At 51.4% G+C, this 18742-nt stretch overlaps 7 protein-coding genes across 7 annotated transcripts; 4 read left to right on the forward strand and 3 right to left on the reverse strand.

Moving 5' to 3' along the window:
• Positions 1-44: 44 nt before the first annotated feature.
• On the forward strand, positions 45-826 carry Z520_03500 (GTP-binding protein ypt2; the record flags this gene model as incomplete). Its single annotated transcript, XM_016774010.1, has 3 exons — positions 45-74; positions 159-426; positions 489-826. 3 exons carry the CDS (start codon positions 45-47, stop codon positions 824-826), a joined length of 636 nt encoding a protein of 211 aa, XP_016634956.1.
• Positions 827-1721: 895 nt separating this feature from the next.
• Positions 1722-2427, reverse strand: Z520_03501 (uncharacterized protein; the record flags this gene model as incomplete). The annotated part of the gene is made up of 4 exons (XM_016774011.1): positions 1722-1856; positions 1988-2216; positions 2322-2337; positions 2415-2427. 4 exons carry the CDS (start codon positions 2425-2427, stop codon positions 1722-1724), a joined length of 393 nt encoding a protein of 130 aa, XP_016634957.1.
• A 2656-nt stretch (positions 2428-5083) lies between these two features.
• Positions 5084-6108, forward strand: Z520_03502 (uncharacterized protein; the record flags this gene model as incomplete). Its single annotated transcript, XM_016774012.1, has 5 exons — positions 5084-5551; positions 5606-5641; positions 5691-5773; positions 5839-6044; positions 6098-6108. 5 exons carry the CDS (start codon positions 5084-5086, stop codon positions 6106-6108), a joined length of 804 nt encoding a protein of 267 aa, XP_016634958.1.
• Positions 6109-7926: 1818 nt separating this feature from the next.
• On the forward strand, positions 7927-8751 carry Z520_03503 (uncharacterized protein; the record flags this gene model as incomplete). Its single annotated transcript, XM_016774013.1, has 1 exon — positions 7927-8751. One exon carries the CDS (start codon positions 7927-7929, stop codon positions 8749-8751), a length of 825 nt encoding a protein of 274 aa, XP_016634959.1.
• A 465-nt stretch (positions 8752-9216) lies between these two features.
• On the reverse strand, positions 9217-10901 carry Z520_03504 (uncharacterized protein; the record flags this gene model as incomplete). The annotated part of the gene is made up of 2 exons (XM_016774014.1): positions 9217-9865; positions 9937-10901. 2 exons carry the CDS (start codon positions 10899-10901, stop codon positions 9217-9219), a joined length of 1614 nt encoding a protein of 537 aa, XP_016634960.1.
• Positions 10902-12479: 1578 nt separating this feature from the next.
• Positions 12480-14317, forward strand: Z520_03505 (uncharacterized protein; the record flags this gene model as incomplete). Its single annotated transcript, XM_016774015.1, has 2 exons — positions 12480-12536; positions 12650-14317. The coding sequence occupies 2 exons, from the start codon at positions 12480-12482 to the stop codon at positions 14315-14317; spliced, it is 1725 nt and encodes a 574-aa protein (XP_016634961.1).
• A 1232-nt stretch (positions 14318-15549) lies between these two features.
• Z520_03506 (uncharacterized protein) lies at positions 15550-18701 on the reverse strand (the record flags this gene model as incomplete). The annotated part of the gene is made up of 2 exons (XM_016774016.1): positions 15550-18531; positions 18600-18701. 2 exons carry the CDS (start codon positions 18699-18701, stop codon positions 15550-15552), a joined length of 3084 nt encoding a protein of 1027 aa, XP_016634962.1.
• Positions 18702-18742: the final 41 nt, after the last annotated feature.

The following is an 18742-nucleotide window of genomic DNA, read 5'->3' on the forward strand; positions in this document are numbered from 1 at the left end:
TAGTCAACTCTTCATCCCCTTATTCAATCCTCAACGCATTCGCAATGGCGGGCCAACGGAATTACGACTTTCTAGTACGTCCCAAAAGCCTCGTTGACTGGGTGTTTGGCCCGATCCGTCACCGCTCTATATCTCTCCGTGCTAACCGATACCTTCAGATAAAACTCCTCCTGATCGGCGACTCTGGCGTCGGCAAATCATGCTGTCTACTACGGTTCAGCGAAGACAGCTTCACTCCTAGCTTCATCACAACCATCGGCATAGACTTCAAGATCCGGACTATTGATTTGGACGGCAAGAGGGTGAAACTTCAAATATGGGACACAGCAGGTCAAGAGCGCTTCAGGACAATCACCACCGCATACTATCGAGGCGCAATGGGTATTCTGTTGGTGTACGATGTGACAGATGAAAAGAGCTTCAACAGTATGTTGCAACCCATACACCATGATTTCGTATCGCATATTCTAACCTGTCATTGCAACCAGACATAAGGACGTGGTTTTCCAATGTCGAACAACACGCCAGCGAAGGTGTCAACAAAATCCTCATCGGCAACAAGTGTGATTGGGAGGAGAAACGTGCTGTCTCCACGGAACAAGGCCAAGCGCTCGCGGACGAATTGGGTATCCCCTTCCTAGAGGTCAGCGCCAAATCGAACATCAACATCGAAAAGGCCTTTTACTCGTTAGCCTCAGACATCAAGAAGCGATTGATTGACAGCTCGAAAGACGCGGGTGGGCCTGCAGTTGGTGGCCAAGGTGTTGGCTCAGGCGTTAACGTCGCCCAGAATCAGAATGGGGGTATGGGCGGAAAATGTTGTTAATGGAAATAGTGAAAGAGAGAGTACATCAAAAGGATGTCCATTCGAACAAGGGCCTGAGACGATGTGGAAAACGAGTCAGTCTGGAGGCTAAGGTTCGGGGAGCACCACCTTTGAACGCACGGCTGAAGGTATCCGGCACCGTCCTCCGACTGACAAATTCAATCTTCTCATGACTATCTATCTCTCACCAAGCGACGATCCCCCTGGTCTCACCAACATCCCGGTTCCCTGGCCTACTGCGCGCCCACTTCTGTGCATATATGAGCGGAGCCGCGATTGTCAGGACATTCGAGCCAATTCTTCCTTGGAGACATTCACATTCAATCGGTGCTTTCGTTGTCCTTGCTGAGCGCTACCCATGCCATGTGTTCCAGCTCACCATAGGACGGATACAGCCTACTGCGGCGTTTGGAAAGGTCTATTGGGACTGAGGGAAAAGGAGTTTTTATGCAGGAATCGGGACGGAACCTCTTTATACAGTCCTTGGCTCATTGCAGAACCGTAGAGCTGTGCCATGCAAATGAGACTTCGCTTTTGGTTCTCCAGGAACAGATGCTGATTTGGTGTTGGATTGCCCTCGTATATTCTTCCTTTCTCATGACTTAACCGGAAGAACATATTGAGAAGATGGGACAAAAATAGGAGAAAAGTCCAAGGAATAATATTTCAATACTCCATGTTATGCTCTTTGAAATGTGGGCATGCCCCGCCATGAAGACTCATTCATCATCAGCCGATTCGAGATCGGTCCATCCATCCTTGTATTCATGTCCGTCGTCTTTGCCGCGTCCAAGCCACCGATCGGTACGTAGTGGGAGAGTCGGCGGCGGTACCGAACGCAACATCTCTCGCCTCGCCTCGCCATTCATTCATTAGTTTTTCCTTTCCCACAGCTTCAATATCCCACACTGACGAGATAAGCGGCGAGTTTTTCGACCGTGTTGGCCGCCGTGCCAGGCTGTATTGTCTCCGGATAGTGTGTGATGAGTAAAGCCTGTTTCGTCTTGACAATGACGACGCCTTCTCGACCCTGTGTATATCGCCGAATCAGAACAATTAGCCCATGTTCAAACCCCCTAGGTTTTTGACCCTCCTCCTACTCCATCACTGACAGTATTCCTCCAGTTGGCGTGGGGTGAGATGGGAAATTCAGAAACCCACCTTCTTCCCATACAGACTTGTCTCGTCCGCCTTGATGACAATGTACTTCTGGCCTGCAATGTGTAACCCCGTAGACTGCACCTTCTTGGGCACCGAGGTATCCTTGTACGCGCCAACAACCTCTTGCATTTCTTGCGGGCTCACGTTGAAGTTCGGCGACGAGGCCCATACGGAGTTGCCATCGGCGTTGAAGATTGCGGCCTTGTCAACGTGGCCGGTGCCGACGAGACTGTGAATTCAGATAAAACGAGTGTCAGTTGAAGTCCATCACAGAGCCCATGTGGATTGAGCACAAAATTGAGGGCGCCTGCGGGTTGCCGGGATGTGAATATACCTCGAATCGACGTAGGCTGCGATGTTGATTTTCGGGTCAGCAAGTCCACTTCTGTGTACTGAGATACGGCACAGCCCCTTCAATGCAGCTCACCTTGCCAAGACATTGCTGTGGAATGGTGTAGTGATAGAAAGGGAGCAGACAGGGGAGAAGCGGAAGATATGCGTCGCTGGAGAAATCAATCAGGATTGCGTTGATTGCAAGTTCGGAACAGGGGCCCGATCCGATGATCGCGTGGCAGAGGGAGATCCAATATAGGACGAGGACTTGGAATGGGATAAATCGACCTGCGGAGGATGAGGGCAAGGAGGCTGTAGTGCAATGAATAAGGACCAAGGTAAGTAGGAGAAGGACGATGTCGTGAGCCAGTCAACAAAGTGACTGTGATAGTGGTTGGTGGGGGTTGGATCATAATTTCAAATGACAGAGATTCTCGCTGTCTGACAACGCTCAGCTGCCCCGCCATGTGCCACGCCGCAGGCACGAGAATCCGGTCGCTTGTTGCGTTGTTCGTTCACTCCTCCGACCGGACAGCATTTGATCCATCCTCCCACGAAGACAACATCACCGGACGCTCTGGTGCCACATGTGGATACTACGCCCCTGAAACCAAATGTGCGGTGAAGGCAAGTCTGAAAAGTAGCGGCAATAGACACATCAAACCTGCGTCTTTTTCTCGCCCCGTCCTCAGCTGCCGCTCTGCCATCTCCGCCAGTATCTCGTAATGCCAAACCAGAGGAAATCAGCCACCAAGGATGACAACATCTTGCAGCGAACGTCCCGAGGCTTGGATGAACACGTCAAAGACATCAAAGATGTCGAAAAGAATTCAGTCGTCTCGGGCTGATATAACCGCAGTGCAGACCCCTTAGGTACCGAGTACAGCTTTGGACATTTCCACCTTCAGCCCGTGGCCCAGTCGATCTTCGGCTTCCATGGGTCATTCGAGGAAGTCTGCAAGACCGGCACAAGCTGCAACTAGAGTCATTTGTTCCATGTACCCTTTGAAGCATGGAAAGCTTGCCTTCTAACCTGAGTTCTGCAGTCAGGCTGAACCGACACATGTTGGGAACGTATGCCTGGAGCACTACATTCAGCAGACAATTTTGTTTCCCTGATATAAGCGATATAACGCTCATTGAGGGCCAGACAAAATCAATGATCAACGTCCGACAGATTCTATGTTGTCATCCACGAGTGATTGGAGAAGAGCAGAGCGAGCCAGGAACTTTTTCCTTTTATGCAGACTCGATACCGCAGAGATCCTGGCCCAACTAGCCTCACCGGGCCGTTCCTTCCAGGCCTACCCAAGCTTTTCCCGGACCGTGCGAGCGTGGTTCAAATTCGTTGCAAAATCTACGCAATGTCGTATTTCTCATGTGCCATGATGGATTTGCTGGGTCTATTGATTTTGCATGATTCCTTCTAGCACTATCTATGTATAACTGAACAGCGTTCTAAGAGCAAGACACGACACACATTTGGAACACTCGGTTACGACTCTGGACCACCTCAATTCGATCATCGGACGATTTACTTCACTGCTCTCTGCTTCGACAGTAATCACTCCTTGAATACCTTTGGCAACCCCGTGGTCTAAGGCTGTCTTCCCTCTTTGCTTAGGTAGTTAGCATCCACCGCGACCCCATCACCGAAGAGTCTCCACATGACCTCGTGCATCAGAAGCTTCGTCCCGAGTTATGCAAACGTGAATGGCCCGGTTCGCGTGTATATCATGGCGGCAGTGAACAGACCGATATACTGGATTCAGTGCCCTGGACCGGAGCGGAGTCGGGAAGAGCTCATTCCAAGACACGTCCGGGGTAGGATGCATGTCTCCGCTGTAGAAGACGACAACGAACAAGCGGAACAATCCGAAACCGTTCTCAACCTGGTGCATTGTGCCCGCGAATGCCGCGAACACGGCATTGAAGCAGATCAATGAATAATCGCGACCAATCAGCACGATGAGCGTGTTCCTGATCCGGCAAGTCGATCAGCCACATCCTGAGAAGAGTCCATTCTTAACCCCGGCGATTTGATGTCGTCGAGGCCAATGTTGAAGCATTGGAAGGGCGTCGGCGTTACGAGGCCCATGATGGCACTGCTCAATCCATAGCTGAAGCCGCCTAGCGCGACCAGGAGACTATGAGACTGCCAGAACGGACATATCGCCGGTCAATGCGAGAGTCTTTATCATATTCTCGCAAGTTGGAGACTAGATCCGGTGGGGTTGCCTGTCGATACTTCGGACCCGGCGAGGGAGCTCAGGGGACCCGGCTTCCCCAATTCCTCCAAGAGTCAAGGAGCTATGCAGGTGGTCATCTGTTATCAAATCGCCCGTCCTTTCCAAGCACTGACTCGCGTACTATTTGCAGGTAGATGGAGCTTACGGGAAAAGAATCGCAGTATTCGTCTCGGCCTCCAACTTTCGCTAGCCTCGTCGTGACGTGCAGCCAATCGGAATTCCCCAAACCCATCTTCTCCGCATGGACATCAGCCTCGGGCACTCGGGACGTACAATACATGGAGAGCTGATACCCCTCAGCGCTGCGAAGTCTTTGAGAACCCAACACCGACATCGCAAAGCTTCTCGGCACAGGAAACTTAGAGCAATGGGATCATCATCCCCAAAATTTTGGAGATCTTCCGATCTTATGACTTTGGAGATTGATATTTGGCGACGCTTCTCAAGGAACCACTATTAGCCCCCTTTACCGGTCGACTAAACTATCTAGCTAGTCATGGGAAGCATTCAAAACATGTCGCAGAAATTGAAGGACAAGGTGGCCATTATAACAGGCGGGGGCCATGGCTTTGGAGAGGCCATGGCAAGGCGCTTTGCGGCAGAGGGTGCTAGAGTGGTAATCGCCGACATCAATCCCAAGACCGGATCCAAAGTCGCGCTCGAGATCAACGAGACGCATGGTGAGAAAACAGCGCTGTTCCAGGAGGCAAATGTCACCAGTCAGGCTTCATGGACCAAGATGCTGGAAGCCACACTGAAGGAATTTGGTAAGGTTGATATCGTGGTGAACAATGCGGGCACGACGTATCCCAAAAAAGCCTCGCACACTGTCACCGAGGAGGAGTACGACAAGGTCATCGGTGTCAATATGAAGTCTATATTCCTCAGTGTGGCCGTGGTGGTGCCGTATTTTATGGAAAAGAAGGCAGGCACCATCCTGAACATCAGCTCGGTCGGAGGTATCCGTGTCAAGAACGGACTGGTGAGCACCTCGTCAAACATGCTCTCGGGGTCTGGATCCTGACAATGGCCGCAGGTATGGTACGGTGGAACCAAAGCATTTGTCAACAAGGTAACTTCCCACCTAGAGTGCCGTGCATTACTTGCTAATTCCTGGTCAGATCACAGAGGGGCTTGCCTCAGAATACGGCCATGCTGGGGTCCGAGTCAATGCTGTCTGTCCAATCTTGGCATATACCGACCTGTAAGCTAAGTCCTGGGATAGCCCCCTAGTCGAACAAAATGAAGTGACTGAATTATTACACACAGAGCGGAATCCTTCATGGGAGTCGAGGATACACCAGAAAATCGGGCTAAATTCGAGGCCTCGTTCCCCCGAGGTGAAGCTTTGAAGCAGAACAGTTCGATGGGTTATGTCGCCAACGCTGCGCTATACCTTTGCTCCGACGACGCGGCATTCGTAAGCGGAGTATGTCTGCCTGTCGACGGAGCCGCAACTGTATTTGCCGCTGGAGGTATGTGTGCAAAAGTCTTTGGGCATTTCAGGTAACTAACATCCAACCAACAGTTGGCAAATAGTCGCAATCCCGTTCGCACTTGGGGAGGAAGTGGGTTATGTGACTGTGTCAGCTTCTTTGACTGCAGTGAGATATAGTGCTTTGTCGAAGCCTTGATAAAACACCTAGCGGCCAAGGATGGGAAGTTGAGGACCGACGTGATCCAGACCTGAAAGTTTGGAAAGGAAGGTCTTCAGGAGAATGACCATATGATGCATCCCAGGGTTGGTGTGTAGTTAGCAAACTAATGGGCAACTCCGTGGCATTCAAACCTTTTCCCAGTGTCTCACCAACTTTACATTCATACACTACTATATGCCAGCCTCGACGCTTCTTCTAAGGTGCTTGCATTGTCCACGACTGATACCGAGCTCATTGCAATATATCCTCAATGCTTTGTGCACATTGGAGGCGCGAAGACCATGTGATGGGAGAGTTCGACTGCGGATCAAAATCACGGCGGACGGAAACCCTGGTCGCTCGCTGTGAAGTCAATGAGACAGCGAGAACAAGGCGCAATCCTGGTCACTCTGGCTTCATAAATAAAAGCAAAGTTACTGTTGCACGTCCAGCTCCTGTGATTAGATTTGTGCTCTGATGTCGACCACTGCTGACATTGTGTGCATCCCCAAAGGGGTTACTTTTTCAGTGCAATACACAGGGAGTCGACAACCAAGTTCTGCGCATATATCATATCAGCCTTATGTGCCATGGAAACACATTCCTTGTCTTTGATGAGCGAGCTGGATAGCGAAGTGAGATAGTAAGCGTGTCCGCAGGATTCATCCACACTGCCCACATTTCATGGCTAACTGCCAAAAAGTATGGCCCTGATACAACTCCATCCATGTGCGCGAGGATTTACGCATCTCAACAATAGGCCGAGAAGGTGATTGGAGTCACCTTTTGAGTTCACGAAGGCTGACCCTACCCTATATCCATTTCTGGAGATTTGCAAGGATTACCGTAATCACTTCATGGGATTCAAACGTGAGGACACTGGTCAAGAAGAGCTAGCAGCAGTCGCTAGCCGACTTTCAGCTTCGCAGCGCAAGGTGAGAGATGTCAGCTCTTCTGATAGAAGATCCAAGCATTCGGAGATCATCCTTTCGCGTTTCCACAGGTTCGGACGTTGGGATAACACGTTTTCGAAGTGTCAAAGGTGTCTTCCATGGTTGATACCAAGGCGCTAATGGAGGACAATAGCCAAAACCGGATTAATGTACTATCAAAAGGCCACTAACGTATCCTGCTGACATCCAGGGGCCACTGCCTCCACATGTTGGAGCATTGCTGCCTCGTCCGGGAAAACTGTGCATAAAGTCAAGCAACTTCTTCCGTGGGATCGACCTGGATTGCTGACCTTTCCAACTGAAACCCTGTTTCCCATTAGCCTCTCGCCATGCTGCTTTTGGGTCGTGGCGCCTCAGGAAGAGCATCATGTTGGCAAGGCGGGCGGTGGAAGACCAATAGCAAGATCTCGGACATGGGACCAAATGCGGCCCACCAGCGAAGCTCACTCAAGAGCAGTGTCGAGTTAAGTATCCTGCGGCAGAGCGGGTCTACTGGTTTATTGACATGTTTATCTCCGTCATATGCTTGACACTATTCTCAACAGAGCCTCAAAGACTTCGACAATGCTTTGCAAAGCTCCACCCCGCGCCAGGGTTGCTTCAAGGAACTCCCTGTCCTGATAATCTGGGCCGGTTTCTTGAAGAGTATAAGAATCTTTCCCCTGCTTGACGCACCCTTTTCAACCTGTCCGCCACAATTCCACTGACAGGCTGCTGTGGCATCCTGAATATCAGCTTCCAACCAACATAGCATCCGAGACCACAATATGGGGAAAGTCTGGCTCATTACAGGTGCCTCTCGAGGTCTTGGGAAAGCTCTTGTCGAGTATGCATTATCTCAGGGCGACCTGGTCGTCGCAACTGCGCGGGACAAGGACACGTTAGCTTTCACCGGCAAAGCGGGCGCGGACAAGGTCCTCGTACAGACTCTCGATGTCACGGACTATAATCAGGCCTTGGACGTCGTCAAGGCTGCGCACCTGACCTTTGGACGTATCGACATCCTCGTCAACAACGCAGGCTACGCCGACACTGCCTCGGTGGAGGATACTTCGATCGAGGATTTCCGCAAGCAAGTCGACACCAACCTTATGGGCGTGGTCAACGTGACCAAAGCCGTTCTTCCTATCATGCGTCAACAAGGGTCCGGCTACATCGTCCAGATCTCCTCGGTGGGTGCTCGCCTGGGCAGTCCCGGTCTCGCGGCATATCAGTGCGCCAAGTGGGCCGTGTCGGGTTTCTCAATGGCCCTGCACCAGGAGGTCCAACCGCTGGGCATCAAAGTGACCGCGCTCGAGCCCGGCGGCATCCGGACCGACTGGGCGGGCTCGTCCATGAAGATCCCCCCACCCAGCGAGCCTTACCAGCAGACCGTCGGCGCGTTTGCCAAGTTCATAAGAGAGCACCACGGGGGGGAAAAGTCGCAGCCCGAAAAGTTTGGTCCCATCATCGACAGGCTCTACGAATCACCAGACCCGCCCGTGCGCATGCCCGTCGGCCCCGATGCCGTCGGGATGGCTCCCCAGCTTCTTGACGCCCAGAAGAAATCTGACGAGCAGTGGGCGGAGCTGGGCAAGACATCGGCCGGATGAATTGGCGCGAAAAGGGAGTGGAATGGCCAAAAGGGGAAATTGTCCAACTCGGTCATACAGATCCCGGGATGTGCTACTCGGCTGTTTGTGGATTAATTGTTGTCGGTCTCTCTTCGATCAATTCCCTTGATTACAGTTTGGCAAATTTCTGGGACTGCTTGATATAGGATCTATCAATCTAGTCACCCTCCAGGCTCCAACTAACCATTACCGAGTCCATATAAAACCTCAGTCTTCTGCCACGCTTAATCGCTTTTAAGATTCACGCAAAATGACCCGAGCTCTTGACGCCGCTGGCAAACTTCGTTCAATTGTAACGCCGAATAGAGAACCGTCATGAGGTATCTCAGCATATTTATATACCGCCATCCTAGTCATGCAATTGTCCAAACATTTCAACCGTCTTTCATCTCTAGATAGCATACTTCATATGCGCCGTCTTCCTTCAAGCATCCTGATGGGAGCTCAGACAATGATACCTTCCTGGTACACGCGGGATAGGTATCTGGATTGAACCAAGCAAGCCCCGACCCGCCGGTACCGGTCATTGCTAGCATCATAAGAGAGCAAAATACAGCAGTACTTCCAAGGCTCGTCTCGGAGTCTACCCACGACAGCGCAATACTGCGGCGGTGTGTCAGTCCATGAATCCAGCCACAATTCACCGTGTTCCCGTCCATCGCTGCCGCCATCTTCAGCAAGGTCCAGCTCTCTGATATGGGCGTGCAATTGCCGTTCGACGCCAAACCGAAGAATGTCGGTCGTTGGGACCTCGATACTACCATCCGGGAAGAACTTGATATGATTGTGTGTCAACCAGGACCAGGAAGGAAATTGATCGGTCGTGGCGTCGTGTTTCTCGGTCACTCGCCACAGAAGAAGGCGGGCGAGAAATATTGTGAAAGTCCCATATTCGTAGTCGGAGGATAGGACTTTCTTGATTCGCTCCAGCAGGCCCAGAATGGCAATTTGTCTGTCAGATTCGTTCGTAAGCCCAGCGGACGCGTACTGGCTGAAGAGAGTCTGGATGAACTCGACTATACGATAATAACCGGCGCGAGTGAGATGTTTGGGGAAAACAGGATCCAGAAGGAAGTATTCCTTTCGATTTGGACTAGAATTTTTTTTGGCACGAGTCAATAACAAACTCATGATTTTTAAGTACCCGATAAATCAAAGGCTTACCTGTCCAAAGTTGTGAAGTCCTCACATCTAATGTTGCGGCCGCAGGCAAAGTAGGCGTGGTTCTCTGTGAAATGAAGGGTTCGGCAAGACAAAGTCCGTTCCTGCAATACCCATGCTCTTTTATTGAGATTGCTTTGATTGACATCCCTTTCAAAGTCATGCTTGGTAGTGCAAGCATACATCTTGCGGCCGAATTTCCCCTTTACTGGGAAATGAGAAGAGCTTTGCCGCAAGAAGCCTTGTGTCCAATCGGTAGCAGAGTTCGCCGCAATGGTGCAGTAAGCCGAACTGAAGACTTCTTCCATTCGTTTTGATTCAATATCCCAGTCAGGATCGCCGCATTGGATGATGCATACGGCGTCAATCCAAAGATACCTCTTTCCGATCGCTCGCGTAACTTGAACGGCATCTTGGAATGTCTTCGGTAGGTCGCTCATGCCGAAACCCTTCAGCCGATTCTCGAGGTTGTCCCTGGTTGTACAGAACTTCTTCTTTTCCTCGTCCCTGGGGCCGCCCCAACAATGAGAGAGCGCGACATATGTATCGCGATGGTGCTGAGATAGGCTCTCATCCACCAGCTTCAATTCAGATCCGTCTGTATTGCCGACGTCAATGACCCTTGTCGGCCAAAACTGCATTTCAGACTTGCATTCCTGGTGATGACGGTCGCAATCGCGGAGCCATTGGCGTAGTATCTCGAAAAGCAGACCCGACACATGCAAACCGCCCTTCCTTGTCTTTCTCCAAAGAAGCATGGAAAAGTAAGTATCGCGACTTTTTAACCAGCTGTCCCTATCATCATCCCACCTGTTATCCTCCCAATCATCCTTCGCCCCCCTCTCCCCCTCCGAATTCCAATGCTCTAGACCCAGCTCATTCAGATTATTTCTATTCTTATCAAACGAATTCAAGAATTCACTGTATTCAGACTGCCAGTGTGTAGGGTCTGGCTCGAAGAACTCCATCTGGACCGAATTATGCCTGATGATAAAAGCTTTCTACCTTGAGAAAAAGCCTTGGCCAAAGTTGGTCGAAAGGCTTGCTGTTGCTGAAAGATTCCAGACAGTGAGGCTGCTTCGTAACAGAAAGACAGAGAATGCGGGTATCTGACGACGCGAAGACCCAGGGACGGTGATGAATAACGGCTCAGACAGGCTGGGATAACTTTAGGCAGTCAAGCAGTCAGCCTTGCCTGTGTCTGGAGGTTGCCCTGTGAGGGTGCCGAGGCTAGAGTCGGCATGTCCTAAGCTGAGGGTATGTGATAAAACTGAGAGACGGCAGCTATCAGGCAATCCATGGCGACAGTTGATGACCGTGGTCCCTGGATCTGTTGAGGAGGAGAGAAAAGGAAGGTCTCTACTGACCGAGACATAGCGCCTCCGGAATACGAGCATCAGAGAGCTTGGCAGACTCTGATAGGCTCCGTATATCTGTCCTCATGACCTCCTGTACATAAATGTGCGAATTGCACGGAGAGCTGTTGAGTCGTCTCCGTCTTTGTTGTCGTCGATGAAGTTAAGAAAAAAGGGTCAGGTTCCTCGGTATTTAAAGTTGAGATCCAGTGCAAAGACATCTCTGGGTCTGCGGGATACGGATGACGGATAGAACCGACGGTGTGGTGAGACTGTCCCACGGGAAAGGCAGCTACAGGGCAAATTTATTGTTTATGACTATGTGCGTGAGGCATTTCCAGCATAATATCTGTGTCTCTCAATTGGGAAACAAATGTGCCAATCCTGTCCGAAAGAGGATGGATACCTACCTAGGTAGGTATTTTTCTCATTATCTAGTTAATTTCAGGGCCCCAAAGACTCTCATTTCGGATTCCCATTGAACAACAGGATCTCGGAACATCGTTCTTGCTTGCCGACGATTCATAGGTCCCTCTTATACTACCCAAGGAGCCGAATCCTCCGCTCCTGCTCTGTACTCGGCTCGTCGGTTCTCTGTGTATTAGTCCCTCCATTCCGGACTCTGTACGCTGACATCAACTCATCCAAGACTTTTAGCATGAGGTTCCCTCGGAATCCCTCCGTCCAGATGGCGGCGCGGATGCTTCTCTCACCCACCAAACTAGCCTGAAAGAGCCAACGTCTAGCAACCTCGTCGGGCGGTGGAGATGTGAACACTCAGCAGAGCTAAACTGCAATAATATTTCGTATTTCGCACCGCTCATCCAAATACCCTGGATTTATGCTAATCGATGCATGACATTCCAGCAGTTTTGGGGTGTTCCATGCCAAGCAGATCAGGCCCTTCACTTACAACGTCCAACACTCGAAAGTCGACAAAGACAAGAGTTCTGCTTCCAGTACCGGCAGCATCACTATTGGCTTGGGGATTTCTTGGGTCCGAGCTTGAAAACGACGCCGTTGTGGCTGACGTCGCATCGCCCAATTGGCTCGCTAATCCCCAGAATTTTGTTGCCTAACGAGCACCGCTTTTATATATTGGAAGAGTCAGGACATGCTTGCGATAGGGTCTGGCTCGGTTATCTGTCACCGCTAGATGTTGATCTACTGCACTCCACTGTATCGGTGACAATGGTCTATCACGGCCCTAGCACTGGCTGCAGGGCCTGTCGAACCCGCCGGGTGAAGGTGAGTTGGCGGCTGTCTCCTACCACGATTATTGCATTGACCGATGTTGAATGCTCATAACGCAGTGTGATCAAGGCAAACCATCGTGCAATAACTGCACTAGACGACGCCAGACTTGTCCAGGTTACGCCGATGTCTTTGATGGGGCACACCGGAATCAAAATCATGTTGTCATCCGAAGGATGGAAAAGCAGAATGCTGCAAGGGAGGTAGAGTCTTCCACCAGCACTCCCAGCAGTGAAGGTTCTTCAGACCTCATAACGACGGCCACCAGCACAACAACCAGATCATCGATAGAGAAAACCCAGGGCCCGCTTCAATGGGTGATATATTCAGCAGCTACAGAAGAGAACCTTGAAGACCAAGACGACCCCCAGCGCCTCGAGCGGGTGCATGCCTTTGGATCTAGCGGTTCTAGATCCTATGATACTCGACTCACAATAGCTGAGTCGATTAAGCCGGACCCTCAGGATGCTTCCATCAATTTCTTCTTCCGCTATTACACAGGAACGATTTACGACTCTCAGCTTCACAATTCTTTTGCACTCATATGGCAGCCAATGTACCTAAAGTCGTCGGCGAATTCACCTTTGAGACTTGCAACGGCTGCAGTGACAGTCAACGTTACGATGATGTGGAATTTTAGAGGTTGCGACGCACGGCCAGCCCGACAGATTTTCACCAGGGCCCTCGAAGCAACGAGAAAGGCAATTAGTGATCCGGCGAAGAGTAACATGGATGAGCTCCTCATGACAATCTTGATCTTTGACCTTTACGATTCATTGGTCCTGCACTACGTACCGTCTATTTTGGCCTCTGGCAAACACAAAGATGGAGCCGTTGCCTTACTCAAGCATAGAGGACATGACAACTATATGACCGATGCAGGTCAGGGCCTCACTACTGCCACCAGGCACGCTCTTATCAACTATGCATTGTCCCAACGAACCACGTTACCCGCGGAGTCGGCGCAGCTGTTCGAGCACCCTTCGATTACAGGTCGCTTTGCCTCACAACTCGACATGTTAGGGATGCAGATTGCCAATACGCAAGTCCGTCTCTGGACTCTGAGACGGCAAGGTAACTCAACAAAAAACCCTGGACAACGCCGCAAAGCTTTCGAAGAAGTCATTGCCGACGCGATTCGGGCCGATGAGCAGCTCATGGATTGGAAACGAAAGATTCCAAACGCCGTCTGGTTGCCACAATTCGTGTCTCGTGAGGATGTGGCCCCTTCAGTCCTTAATGCAGGCTTCTACGGGAACAAATGCGCTGTCTGGGCGGACCTGACTTACGCGGACGTGAGCAATCTCTATGCAAGTCGCCGTATCTATGCGCTCCAGTTGGTCCGCCAATCTCTGGCGGACGAACCCAGCCTGCTTATGGACTCGAGATACCGCGCCATCCTTGCAAAGGCAAACTCGACCATCCAGACCCTCGTTGACGCTGTGCTGGAAAGCATTCCCCTCCATCTCGGTGACACGGTGGTGCCAACAAACCCAATCTACTCTGCTGGGGTTTCGTTCCCTTACAAGATCATTCGAGACCCAACCACTGGGGAAATGAAAAGCATTCCGGATCTGATAAGCCGCGACTTCCGTATGAGGGCTGCGGCATCCGGGGGATGGGTGATATATCCTTATCTACTAGAGATATACCGCCTGGCAGAGCCCGAGGATGACGCCCACCCGGTTTTGCTGAGACCAGGCCAGTTGGATTGGGTCAAAGGGCAGATCAAACGCTTGCAGACGATCTTCTTGTTTTGTGACCCCGTTTGGTGAGTCTGGTTTTCTTCTCTTTGCTTAGCATCTTCTTTCCCCACCCAACAAATAGGGAGATCATCACTCTCGTAAACCCCCATCCCAAGGACATTTGTAATTCTGACACAAGCGTCTCGTGTGGCACAGGTTCAAACGAGGCCAGGGGACAAACACGACGGCAACTCCGTGCTCCGAGACACGTTCCACAAGGGTCAGCAACTTATGAGTCAATTTCTCGTCCATCCTCGAGGGCACCCAGAGGGAATCCGCACATGAAGAAACCTCAACCTTGGCTTGCGACGTGACAAATGATTCAGTCGGGAAGGGGTTGACGTCCAGCCCCCTCTGAAATCATGTGATGACATGTATATTAGTATGGCTTCCGCCCCAAGGTAGTTGCAATCCTCTCAAGGGACCTTTCAACCTCAGTTTGACAGGGAAACCATCTAGTGCGCAATGCAAACTGTTATCCGAACCCCCCCCCCCAGCTGCACCGTTGATACACAGATCTCTTAAGGACCGAGGCAGGCACCAGAGACAAAGGAAGAAGAGGAAGCGAATCCAGTCTGCAGGGTGCGCAGCTACCCTGCAAGCCGGCTTCAGAAATAAATGGGCACAGTCTGACACACAGTGCTGAAATAACGACCAGGGGACCACCTAATTTAGCCATAGCTAGTGTCTAGTAATAAGTATAAGGATCCCGCTGTGCTCAAGAGTAGATAGGATACCCCTATATAAGTGAAGATAACCTAACAGCTAATAGTTAATCCCTTCTACTTTGCTACTACCGTGCTCTCTTCTCGTAAGACTTGTGCACGACGCCTAACCTCGACTACTCCGATGCTCCAGATCGCCGGTACAATGGAGATATGTAAGGTGGAGCCGGAAGTCGCGCTGATGAGTGACTACGTAGAAGTCTGCTTAGGGTCGCCCACTGGCACTGGCACTGGCACTGTCGTCCAAACGGCGAGCTTGTTGGCCGAATGAGCCGGTTATCTGAATGAGTATGTGAGGCGCGTGAACAGGCTTGGGCACCAGAGGGACGAAGCGCATGTCCATCAATGAATGGACTGGAAGGACATGAATAGACATTTCAAAGGGACTACTCCGTGACGGAGATTTATTGGAGAGGGAGAAAGGAATGTGGGCATCCCGCGGCTGATGTTTCCTAATTTTTGATCAAATGTACATTGTCATTCATGTACATACGATTCCTGACTTGATATAGACGTAACACGTCCTCTTATTACTTCTCATCTCGCACTCCTCAAAAACTCGACAACACCCCTTGTATACCCGACCAACTCGCTCAGCCTCGTCTCCTCCTCGACCATGGCCTTTCTCCACTCGACAACCTTCTCCCTCAGATCCTCGACCTCGCCGACAAAATCGCCATGGACTCTCAAAAAGACGCTCATCCACGTGTTGACCAGTTCAAAGGCCTTCCTCTGGCGGAGCTGATGGGTGAGGAAGTCGACGAAGCCGGGCATTTCGGAGAGGCTGAGGGAGCGGATTTCCAAGTCGGCGGCGGAAGGAGGTAGGGAGGAGAGGTGGGCTGTTAAGAGGGACGGGTCGGGGGAAGGCGATGAAGAGAAGGTTTCGAGAAGAGAAGAGAGTTGTAAAGACTGCTGGTGGGAGAGAGCCTGACTCTGACTCGTGGACGGCGCCAGGCGGGAGATGCGTGAGCGCTCGGAATCTTCAACGCCTTTTTGGACGGGGACGAGAGACGCCTCGGGATCTGGCTTGCTCCCGTTAGTGAGATTTGCCGAGCCCAGGAAGAAAGGCGCGGCTTTGGGCTTCTCTGGTGGCTGGATGGGTTTGTTTCTCGCGCGGATGCTGTCAAGGTTCAGCAGTGTTTGCCATCGCGACTGAGGTTGGAGTGACAATGTCAGCAGCTGCTTGTCCAATTGCTCCAATGCCGAAGAATCGTCAAACCCATCGACGACGACAGCATCTTCCTCCAAGACTGGATCTTCGATGGCAAGTTGGGTTGCAGCGTTGAACGCGGTCGTCGTCTGGCTCAGATCAAGGATTCCATGGACATCGTCAATCTGTCTCGTGGATACATGACTGAAGAGGGTCTTGTTTGTCCAGACGAATATGCCCGGGCTTCCGGCATGCGTAGTGGCCAGAAACTCCCCCGTACTGGAGAATGCCATATTGGTACATGTTGCAGCTGTCTTGAATGCGTCGATCAAGTGACCTGTAGCAAGATCGAAGACGCGAATAATCGAGTCCATTGAACAAGCCGTGATCCACCGCCCGTCGTGTGAGAAGCAGAGGTCGTATATCTGACCAATGCAGCCCCATAGCTCGCGAACAACTTTGTGTGTTTCAATGTCAACTATGCGTATACATAAGTCGTCACAGGATAGGGCCAGAAGGCCGGAGACAGGATTGTATCGAATCGCAGTTGAGACGGCAGAGTCAAGAGTTTTCCGTTCGAGTATTTTGCCGGATGAAAAATCCCAAAAGATGATTGAGCCGTCCAAGCTAGTAGTGACCATGGTCTGATTCAGGTTGTCGACCACAATACCCGTGATCGCGTCTCGATGGCCACGAGGAGGAGCAGTGAGGACCTGATTTGGGTCGGCTTGTTGCAATTTCAACTGTTTTAGCTGTGCAGGGGTGAGTCGAGGCGGGTACCTTTGGCGATGGGCGCCAGATTGTAAGTTGAACATATCGAGGCTGCCTCCAGCGGAGCCAACAATCGCAAATGTACCGCAAGCAGTGATAGCAACACTGGTTACCGCCCTGTGGTCCCCCGTTTCCAGGGCCCATCTCCCTGCTTTCTTCCTACCCCATGACCACGTTCTTGCAAATTTATCATCAGCATGGGCCGTGATGACACTTTCCCAGCCAGTTGTACTAATTTCTTCTGCATTGACATTTTTTGTATTGGACCAAATGGGGCCACTGACCGAGCCCATTCCACCGTCCCGATTCAGTGAACACGCCATATCAATAATCGGTGGCGCTTTAAAGTCCTCCACAGCAGAGGCATCGTCGGTAAGGAGACCTGATTTTCGGGCCTTGTGTTTCACAGCGCCTTGACTTAGTTCTGTACTTTGGCCATCTTTGCGCAGACTGAAACCCCATAGACTGCGGTCCTGAGCGGCGGACATGAGCCACTTCCCAGCGGCGTCTGATCCGTCTGAAGACGCAGGCAGAAACATGAGTCTGGTGATAGACGCAGCATGTCCGCTCCTAGAGTGGAGGAGTCGTGGAATTGGTGAAAGGGGATTCTGATCGAAGACCCATGATTTGAGAGCGTTGTCCAAGCCAGAAGAGACCAAGACTGGCTGTCCCGCGAGGAATTCGACCTTGTTCACGCCGGTGCCTTGGCCCAGACTGGAAGTTTCATGAGCGCCTCGCACCACCCCAACGACCTTTCCACCACGATTAAGATCCCACAAAGTGATGTCGCCACTTTCGGTGCTGGATGTAGCCATGATGCCCTCCTTTCGACCATCGTCGCCTGCGCCCATTCCGTCCGTTCGAAAGGTGATTGAAGTAACCGGTTTCTTGCTGTTTGCCAGCCGCAGTTCCAACACTTGTTCATCGGCTTCGACATCAGTGATGTTGAGGGAGCCATCGGCATATGCAATCGCCAGCAAGCAGACGGCAGGAGCCGGAGCAAGTGCCGTAACAGCACCGGAGCGTGCGGAAGAAGCGAGAATGGTGTGGACCAGTCTGCACGTACTGATATTGTAGACCTCCACTGAGCCATGCTTTGTGCCGACGAATACCTTGTTCAACAGTGTCGGTAGAGTACAGACGTGGCCTGTAAATGATCCGCCATCTCGGGTACTGGTTGAGGTTGAATGGGAAATGATCGAAGTATAGTGCTCAAATGAATCGGTCTTCCAGACTTCGATGCTTTGTGTCCCGCAACCCACGATCCATGACCCAAAGACAAGCAGTTGCCGAATCTCTTGTGCGCAGGTGTCATCGATGTCCAATTCTCCCGTCAACTGCCCTCTCTTGAAGACCCAGACTCCTCGAGGCTCGCTAGCTTGCGATCCGCCCCAAGCCACAAAGATTCGATCTCGGTAGGCATATGTGGCAGTTATCGTGGCAGGACACTGAGGGCGAGTAAGGAACACGAGATTGAGGCCTCGCCGTAGGTCATACGTGTGCAGCGTCTCGCCAACGGAAGTCGTGATTTGGAAGGTTATCTTGCCCAGCGGAACAGAAGTGAAGGGGACAGTGGTTGGGGATACTAGTCCCAAAGTCTGTGAGGAGAGTGAGCAAGGTTGACTCAGTCGTGACGGACAGATAGAAGGTAGGAAATCCGACGTACTCTAAAGGGTGCAAACAGTCTGGAGCTGGTGGACTTTTCTTTAGTAGCGGTGAGCTCCCTACGCTGCCTTTTGGCGAGGGGCAGCTCAATCGCTTCATCCATGGATATAACGAGAAGGCCTTTTGACCTGCCTCGCCCTGCAG

This window comes from Fonsecaea multimorphosa (genome assembly GCF_000836435.1).
Source record: "Fonsecaea multimorphosa CBS 102226 unplaced genomic scaffold supercont1.5, whole genome shotgun sequence".
In the NCBI taxonomy this organism is placed as follows: domain Eukaryota; kingdom Fungi; phylum Ascomycota; class Eurotiomycetes; order Chaetothyriales; family Herpotrichiellaceae; genus Fonsecaea; species Fonsecaea multimorphosa.